The following is a 9,619-nucleotide window of genomic DNA, read 5'->3' as shown; positions in this document are numbered from 1 at the left end:
GTATAGGTGATGAATTTCAAATAGATGATAAAGCACAGAAGTAAAATGACAGTATTTGTTTATACAGCACTCTAACCCTCAAAGGTCACAGGAACAAATGTGGTTCCTTTGACATTTAAGTGTTATTTAGCAACTCAAAATAAACACTGATGGCTAGCTACATTACGTACACCCCAAAAAATAAGTGCTTGTGACATAAGTGCTTGTGAAAGAGTGTGACTGATGTTATCAGTGGAAAAACTAGGATTCCTTTAGGCAACATTTATGATTGAATATTCATGACATGATTGTAGTACTAAAGAAGCACGCTAAATGGACATAGACTCTATTTCTATAACTAGGTGGCTAGTGTGTCATTCTTTCGATTAACAAATCAAAAGAAAAAATCATTATTTCACAGGAAACATTTTTACAAACAACTCTTACAAATAAATCTAACGTTACAACTGTCAACTTCAGAATATGGTGTCGGGGCGGGGCGCCTCGCACGTCGTTTTGATCCGCGCGCCTTCACCAATCCGGGCTGAGAGAGGGACGGTTTGAGTTCAAAATTTGCAGATAGATTTTGGATGACAACTTGCGCCCATTCCAAGCTAGTTAGCTAAGCTTATTGACACCTTTCTGAAAATACGAAAACGAACCCAGAAGATTGTGTAATATATTTATGTTTGTTTAAACATGTCGAAGAAAGAAATTTACTACTCTGACAAGTACACAGATGAAGCATTCGAGTACAGGTAGGTTGACGTTGTAGCTAGCGTAGCGGCTAACATGCTTGCTTTATATGCCAGCGCAGGCAAGTGTATCGTTACACAACCCCCAGGTTGATTAGCTAGCTAGCCAACGTTGGCTGTTGCCAACTTCCTAGCTAGCTTTAGCCGAGAAACAGCCATAATACATTATTTGGCTAAAATAACAATGATACTTAGCTACTGCTATTAAAATTATATTGGTTTGCTTTTAACTGAAGGCGGTATTCATGTGTTTATTTTGCAGTGAGTAACGTTAACTATCAGGTGACTTGGTTAACGTTCGCTAATAATATCAGCTGGTGTTGCCACATGTCCAAAGTTATTTGGGCTACTACACTGGTACTAAAGTTACATGTATATCACAGAGGCCTTTCTATTTAGCTAGTAACGAAATTAATTGGTTGAACTCAATGTCCCTTTCCTACACAGGCATGTTATGCTTCCGAAGCAGTTATCCAAGCTGGTGCCCACCTCTCATTTGATGACAGAAGATGAATGGAGGGGTCTGGGGGTGCAGCAGAGCCAGGGCTGGATCCACTACATGATCCACAAGCCAGGTGAGCTATTGACTGATGTTTCATAGAGCAACATCTCAGCATTACTTAATGTTATTTGTTTACTTATGTCACAAGTCTTCTCATGACTGTTTATGAACAGATTAATCAGGAATTCTTGCTTTTCTGACATCCTCTTTAATACAGTTGAAATGTACTAGCCATATTGTATTGCCTATTACATGACTCTGACACAAACCATTGACCTCTTTTCCCCAATCTTATGTTGTCATGATCACATCCATACAGATGTAAAGCCATTGTTCTGCCATCTGCATATTTGAAAATAACATAGCTATCTCTGGTAGCTTGAAGTGAGTACTGAATAACCTTACTTGTTTTACTTCTAGAGCCGCATATATTGCTTTTCCGAAGACCTCTTCCAAAGGATTGAGTGGAAATCATCTTCCACGTCCCGGAAAACCGCCTCAGTTGAATTGTATGGTCTTTGTTGACTAAACAAGATGTACATCTCTCCATGTGTTTTGGTGTATAGAATAGACCATTTATTTTCAGTTTTTTTAAACTCCTCAAAATATTGGCAGTATGATAGAGGTAGCCCAAGGAGAGTGGAAGCCAGAAGGCTCGGCCCTGACTAAGAGATGGTGAGCAGTTCTGCTTTGATAAGTGGCAACAATATGAAGATGGAATTTCTCTCATGAGACTTTACCGAGCTTGAATAACATTTGGTACACTTTTATTGATGTTTACTTGTCAATATATGTTGTATTAATGAGCATAGTGGTCAAATGTAGTTATTTTTTTCTTGAACGTGGAACATTTTATTCAAAGAAGAAATGTTTTTTTTTGTGTGTGTGTGTATATTATCAGACAGTATACGTTTTGACTGACTAGAGTCGCATTTCTGTTCATTCTAAATAGCGCTGTTGCTGGATAGTATGTAAATACAATATATTTCTTTACTTTCTGTGTGGAAGTTTGTATATGTTCTTTTCTGTATCTAAACATCCTTCATTTCATATTTTATAATAAGCCAGCACGGCAGTAGAAATGGTTCTCATTTGTCACCTCATCGAGTTGTTTGTTTTGCAGATAAATCCAACCTTGGTTAGGCCTAGTCCCATATGATGGAGGAACATGGTTGTGTAGTCGGCTACATTGACCACCAGTGGGGTGACAAACTCTGTGTCTGATGCCCAGAGAGAATGCTGGGGCCCGGGGCTTGTGGACAATAACCTTCTCAGGGTTACGAGTTCCAGGGCCAGGCTTTAGTGGCATCGTTGGGGAAGCCATGGCGACCTAGCATGGAGAAAGCTGGTTGCCTGGGCAGGTACACACTTGCATCTGTACTGTTGTATCTACCAGGGCCTGGGGTCTTGGACATGTCCTCTGAGGACCCCCTGGCAAGCTTGGTGGGGACCTGGGGGCCCATGAGAGCAGGAAGACGGTGCTTTTTAGGCGCTGAGTTGCTGCTACAGTAGCGAGTGTGGCAGCACATGGTATAGGATGGGGGTCTGCGCTGGATGTTGCATGGAGGAGCATTCTCAGGGCTATATGCCGCTAGTCCAGGAGTATGGAAAAGCCCTGCTGGTGGAAACGGCTGCAGTTAGCTTTGGCTTTCTAAAAACAAGCAACATTTTGAAATGGAATGCAATAGGTTCATTTAGATTATGCATATTTGTGAAGTATGTTCATGAAGTTTAGATCTAACAGCAGAAGGCAAGGCTTGAGCTGTCACATCCAGCTGTATCTTGTTGCCCTACTTCTGTACGTGGCATATAAACTGCCACACTCAACAAGGTCCTTATGTCATTAACACCTCTATCAGGAAAATCAACATTTTCACATATCCAATAAATAGCGCCCTGAGACTGCAGTCCTCTAGGAGGATGCTTTGGGTCTTTGTCAAATAAAAACATGGTTATACTTGATTTATTACCATGTTATAGGTGCATTAAAATGTGGAATCAGAACTGAATTAAAAGTGTATTTACCTGAAGTTAGTGGGAACTTACTTGATTATCCTCTCACTTTGCCCAGCGTGGAGTATGCAGTGTTGCCGTCCCTGCCGAAACAGTTGGTTTTTGCATCAATGTAATACTGAGGCTGTCATCAACACCTTACACTACACTACACAAACAAGAGAAACAATCAAATAACTAGCTGACATACAATACTGTAGTAAGTTTGCCAGTACCCTAAGGACAGTCATATTTGGCTGATAAGTAGTATACTGTACTGTTGTAGGCTGGTTCACAGCTTGAAAAGTCTTTGGGGTGTCTCCCCTTAGTGGATTTACATTGGCATTACAACGTTCAATATTCCCTTTCATGAGCAACTACTTGGGGTAGTTTTCCATAGACCATTTAGGACTCTTGAATAGAGTAGCATGTCATGTTTAAAGCTTGGGATCTCTTTTGTGACCTCTGTAGTACTCACAATTGTTGCTTATCCTGCTGTGGAAGGAGTAAGCAGGGCTGGTTGGCTTGGTGAAGTCATGGCTGATGAAAGCAACGGTCAGTGACAGCATAATGCCCAGGTCCTGGCCCTGTGGGATAGATATTTTACACAATAGGTTGAGGACCTGTGTCTGCTCGCACACACCAGTTTAAATATGAACAAAAAGGATTGTCTATTTCACACGTTACATGATATCTGGTGTAGGGACGAATACGCTGCAAAGGTTACCACGAAGACGTGCCTGATGATATAAACCACATATTTGCATCTGGTTGGTGCAAATTAGGCATGCTACCGTAGGTCATCAAAACAGCTGACTTTCACAGCCAGAGATGGTGCTGTACACTTTTGGAAAGTGTAACTTGGTAAAAAATATATATATATATTTCAGCAACTTTTAACATTCTGTCATAAAGAGCATGTTCAACTTTATAAAAAACAAGTTTCCCATCTAGAGGTTATTAAATAAAAACCTAATGACTATAGTAAGTGCCAAATAAAGTAAAAGGGTTGACGATTTCATACTTAAATCAGTCATAATTCTCCTTGTGTCGGGGAATGGAAGCTTGGTGTGGCAAATAAATGCAAGCTTCACATTTTTTTTTAAATTGTTAAAATATTTCTAGCCTGTGGGTTGATGTGTTATGCTCGACCCACTTTGCTTTCAACCAGAAAATGCCAAAACCAGCTCACTTGCTTTTACACTATGATTTGACTATTAGATGTTACATTTTTCACCATATTAAACCAACAGTTAAGTTCACATAACAGGGTTGACCTTAAAATGAGGGACAGACATATGTGAATCACTAATCACATGAAATAAATATTCTTTTGAAATGACTTTCTCAAAGCAGTAATATAACTAGGGCTTTAAAATGATGATGGACATTTAGAGAAATCTTGGGATTAAGTTGGTTAAAATCTTCCTAGAAGTCACAGAGGGATGTCAAAATGCTGAAGTCTTTATTCATACACGTACACAGCAGAGCTACTGAGAACATTAACACTGAATGAAGCGAGTTCTGGCTAGTCCAAGCTCTGAGAAATGATCAACTCCTCCAGTCAATGTTCCCTCTCAGACATGATGAAATACATTCAATTACTAACTAGCTAAACATGTAACATTTACATGTTATATTAACTTATCTCAGAATACACGAGTGATCTGTATTGAATAAGTACAGTACCGTTTCTTCCATTCAGGAAGCTCATCTTTCTCTGCCGGCAATGATGGGGCGGTTTTTCACCTCCCCACAATGGTCAAAGAGATTTACGGTCCTACAATAAGTCCTACAAAAAAAATCCTCCAAATCATTACATAAACTGCTCTATTCAATCAATAAGATGGCATTTGACAATACAGTATGCACAAAAACACAGGTATAGGGAGCATACTACTGTAGATGTGGACACAAACAGGCTCTAGAGATGCTTCATAGCCAGCAGGTCTTCCTCTCTTCTTAGTGAGGTGATCTTCTGTGTCAGATGGAAGTCAGCTCTCCACTCAGCAGCAACATCTCCCAAGTCTCCCGAGTTAAATACAGTTGAGTACAGTATGGAGCTCGCCTATTCAGAAATGCATACCATAAAACAGTCTGTGCAGTTAATCACTCCAAAATAAGATCCATTACCATCAAATAGGGCTGGGCGATATGGCCAAAATATATCACAATATTTTTCTTGTTTTTTACAGTATGGCAGTATTTTATGTTTCTAAATCAGAAAAGTTCTTAATATGTTTTATGAGTAGTGCATGAGCCGAGTATGGCAACAAGTTAATTCTAAGTGTTTTTTATGGGCTTTCTCCATTTGGATTATGCTCAAACAAACTAGGACAAAACTGACAGGGAAGTAGTCCAATTTGTAGAACGTTTTATTTATTTAGCACTGTATTAAATTACCTTTATAGACAGTATAGTAAAATCTATACCGGTATACCTTAAAAGACGATATATCGCCCAGCCCTACATCAAAGGCCCATAAAGACCATAAAAAATAGAGCATCTTGTTTAGAAGGGCCTTTAAAATGAACAAATGTTTGATCTCACTCCAATGCTGTCTCCAACTAGTCCATCATCTCAGCCAGTTAAAAGGCAGTCCAGCTCTGCTGGTGCTTAGAAACAATGTCATCACTCGAATTCACTGTCATGTAACACTATCTCCACAGAGCAGTCCATGAAACCAAGATCCCCCTCTCCCTCCTTACTATTTCACTCTCGCTGTTCATCGCAGCGTGGAGGCAGAATATTACACTTCAACCATGCATGCAGTTGCCAGGGAGATGTTCCATGATATACAGACTCAGAAACCAGGGCTCCAGCATTGCTTGGTCAGCGAAGTGAGTTTCCCTACTGTACCTTCCCCATTCATACAGCAGACCTCCGACTTGTAATGTAGATATACCATTCACACTTTATATCACAACAGTATCCCTTCGAGACCTGCAAAGCAGTGGAGTGAACAAATATTATCCTTCTTGACATAGCACAGTATATGATACACTGAAAGTGAGAAAGACAATGCATATTATAACATATGTAATGTGTAATCTGACAGTTTTCCACCATTCCTGTAGTTCGATCATACAGTGGGCTCATGACCCATTCAATAACCTCTACATTGAAAAGGCATATCCATGTGCCGTTTTGACCAGGTATTCATTTTAAACAGCAGCAGAAGCACACACTATAGTTGCCAGAAGCTATATTATAAACGAGAACATAAACAAGTGCCTTAACCAGCATTAAACATTAACAGGCTCCAACTCTCTCCTGGCTGCTGTTTAGGTAACCTGAATGTGTTGTTAACAGGGGCAAACAAACGGGTTGGTCCAGCTGCACACAGCCATTCCAGGGGTCACAGAGTCACAGCCTTCAAAGCAGAGGGTATTCTGAAAGGCCGCAGCGCTTCATAATAACACAGCTAACTGCTGACAGGATGACAGGAAATTCTCCTCAGACCAACACAACTCCTTAACCACCAGGTCTGCTCCTCGTTTCCTATGTAACATATAGGCCTATACATATAGGGAATAAAATTACTGCTACCTGAGGAGAGACTTACAGTAGCATGTAAAGTTAACTGCAAACAGAGACATGGATTGTATACAAAGTTTATTCTCTTGTTTTTCAAAAACAGCTGTATTGAAAATGGATGTGGGGTTACATTGGTTTAAATGTGGTAAATGTACCATAGTTCCAAACCTTTATTCTTGTTTTAGGATATCAATAATCAAAATTTAACAAAACAAAATAGCTTATGTACTGTACAATCAAATCCCTGTCTGTTCAACAGTAAGGTGACAGCTATACCCAAATAGGACTTATTATGTGGAGATATTGGTAGCTTGGTAAAAATGTTTAGAAGAATTGAGCTTATCTTAATCCTCCAGTTTAAGGCTGCAGAAATTCCGTAGTAGGTTAACACACCAAATAAGTACATAAAGATATCCACTGTACACCTCAGTGTTCGACCTAAGGCTTCCTCAGAATTAATAAAATAGGTCCATGACATCTTGACATATTTTTTATGAATTAAATGAAGACATTGGTGTAGGTGACAGGACAAAAAGGCAACAGGGGGAGGCATTGGAACAAATAAACCAAAAAAGCACTAGCTACAAATAAATACCACAGATAGAAAAAACAACAAAAATCATTTGTTTTAACTCAGGTGTAATTACACCTCCATCTAGAGGTTACAGAAAAACAATGTAAAGGCACTACAGTGAATATCAAAGACGCTATGGTGTCTACTGTTGAATAAGAGACTGGAGATATGAAAGAGAGAAATACAGAGGGCTGGAGGGGGACTAGCATAGTAACACACACACACACGCACACACACGCACACACGTAGTCCTTTAGTCATTCATATGCGCGCACACACACACATCTCACCATCTCTTCCTTTCAGGATGGGCAGTCCCCATGTTTCCTTCTCTCTCCACCCACTCTAACATATTAACAAACAATGTACAATTTGGAGATCTGGCTGGTGATGCAGTCAGGGGAAGTTTCTGTGGAGGAGAGGAGAACAGTACACTGAATAAGATCTCTGACGATGTTCATTGCAATTTGATACAAAGGTATAGATATGCTATCTTTGATGTAGAGCAGTGGAGGCTCCTCAGAGGAGGAAAGGGAGGACCATCCTCCTAAGTGAATTTCATAAACATTTAAAAAGTTATCCTTTTTAGATAAAATTATACTAAACATATTCACGTCACCAAATAATTTATTAAAATACAATGTTTTGCAATGAAGGTCTACAGTAGCCACTACAGCACTCTGTAGGGTAGCACCTTTGTGTAGCCGGAGGACAGCTAGCTTCCGTTCTCCTGTGGGTAAATTGACTTCAAAACAAAACCTAGGAGGCTCATGGTTCTCACCCCCTTCCATAGACTTACACAATAATTATGACAACTTCTGGAGGACGTCCTCCAACCTATCAGAGCTCTTGCAGCATGAACTGAGATGTCCACCCAATCAAAGTATCAAAGATTGAATCTAGTACTGAAAGCATAAGCTACAGCTAGCTAGCACTGCAGTGCCTAAAATATGGTGAGTAGTTGACTTAAAAAGAGAAAAAGACAATACTTTAACAGTTTTGAACAAATTAATTTCTTCCAAAATGAAGGAAAAGCAAGAGAGAGAGGGGTAATTAAAAATAAATCGCTTTCAGTTTAACTTACTTAGCTAGCAAATGCAGCCTACTCAAACAGCCTGCTCAAACAGAGGGATGCCATGTTAGCTATGACTATCCAACACAACACTGGAACTCTTCCAAGTCAAGGTAAGCTTTTGGTTTTACTAATTTATTGCCTCCGGGGCCCGCCAATGTAAGTGCTCAACTGCTTACTGACTGTACACTGTAACGTTACTGCATGATTGTAGCGGGTTTACTAACACGTTAGTTCTATTAGCTATGTTAGTTCTATTAGCTATGTACTATGACTTTACTTTAGCTAATATGGTGACAATGATGTAGGTTGTGTGTAGCGGTTATGATATGCTTGGATAGGTTTTTTTGTCTGGCCACATACATCTGATATGTTGTGCATTGAAGTCCACAAGTGGAGTGAAAAGGTGAGAGGAAGAGAGCGCATAGACGCTAGAAGGAATATACCATGGCTGCTATGAAAGTGAACTGTGTTTACGCATGATCAGGGGTGTATTCCGTTGAAAAACTTTTCTTAAACGGAAGAAAACAGAACAGGGATTAACATACCTGAATTTGTCCAATAAAAAACTTGTTTGCAACTTAATGATTACACCCCAGATCAGCTAGATGCAGGCAAGAGTGTGCAAGGCAGAATTGAATGTGTCACTGTCTGTCTATGTGTCACTGTCTGTCACCTCAAATGTTTCTATCGACCTGTGTGCACCTACATTGTAAACGTTCATTCATAGGCTTGGTTGTAGCAACCTCATGATGGGTATAGGGAAAATGGGAGTATCACGTAGTAGCCTAAACCTATTGCTGTTTCATTCAACTGGGTGAATGGAATATGAATGACAGTCATCCAATATGCGGCAATAGAAATAAGGCCAATCGTAATCACTCATCTTATAAGGCACTGACTGCTACTGATACCATCTATTGCCTATGCCGCTCGGCCATCGCTCATCCATATATTTACATGTACGTATTCTTATTCCATCCCTTTACATTGTGTGTATAAGGTATTTTTTATTTATTTTTATTTAACCTTTATTTAACTAGGCAAGTGAGTTAAGTTAAGAACAGTGGGTTAACTGCCTTGTTCAGGGGCAGAACGACAGATTTTTACCTTGTCAGCTCGGGGATTCCATCCAGCAACCTTTCGGTTACTGGCCCAACGCTCTAACCACTAGGCTACCTACATTCGCATTAACATCTGCTAACCAT

The 9,619-nt window shown here is 39.8% G+C and overlaps 2 protein-coding genes and 1 pseudogene across 2 annotated transcripts in view; 1 reads left to right on the top strand and 2 right to left on the bottom strand.

Annotated features, from left to right (window-relative positions):
* The first annotated feature begins 489 nt into the window (after positions 1-489).
* Positions 490-2,229, top strand: LOC112250882 (cyclin-dependent kinases regulatory subunit 1). Its single transcript, XM_024421399.2, has 3 exons — positions 490-737; positions 1,182-1,309; positions 1,657-2,229. Exons 1-3 carry the CDS (start codon positions 679-681, stop codon positions 1,698-1,700), a joined length of 231 nt encoding a protein of 76 aa, XP_024277167.1. The 5' UTR covers positions 490-678; the 3' UTR covers positions 1,701-2,229.
* A 102-nt stretch (positions 2,230-2,331) lies between these two features.
* Positions 2,332-2,873, bottom strand: LOC112251555 (annotated as a pseudogene).
* Positions 2,874-6,830: 3,957 nt separating this feature from the next.
* LOC112250881 (C3 and PZP-like alpha-2-macroglobulin domain-containing protein 8) overlaps positions 6,831-9,619 on the bottom strand; it is a 51,668-nt gene continuing 48,879 nt past the window's right edge. Inside the window, exon 43 of the mRNA XM_024421398.2 lies at positions 6,831-7,748. Within this exon, the coding sequence (XP_024277166.1) occupies position 7,748 (1 nt within the window). The 3' untranslated portion in view covers positions 6,831-7,747. The remainder of the gene's footprint in view (positions 7,749-9,619) is intronic.

This window comes from Oncorhynchus tshawytscha, linkage group LG05 (genome assembly GCF_018296145.1).
Source record: "Oncorhynchus tshawytscha isolate Ot180627B linkage group LG05, Otsh_v2.0, whole genome shotgun sequence".
In the NCBI taxonomy this organism is placed as follows: Eukaryota; Metazoa; Chordata; class Actinopteri; order Salmoniformes; family Salmonidae; genus Oncorhynchus; species Oncorhynchus tshawytscha.
Note: the sequence above shows the minus strand (reverse complement) of the source record. Positions and strands in the feature narration are given on the sequence as shown.

What these genes read in the sequence shown, in the direction of transcription:
- LOC112250882 (XM_024421399.2), top strand. Translation starts at nt 679, where the DNA reads ATGTCGAAGAAAGAAATTTACTACTCTGACAAGTACACAGATGAAGCA. An exon ending in GATGAAGCATTCGAGTACAG is followed by an intron (nt 738 to 1,181) that starts GTAGGTTGACGT and finishes TTTCCTACACAG; the next exon opens with GCATGTTATGCTTCCGAAGC. An exon ending in CTACATGATCCACAAGCCAG is followed by an intron (nt 1,310 to 1,656) that starts GTGAGCTATTGA and finishes TTTTACTTCTAG; the next exon opens with AGCCGCATATATTGCTTTTC.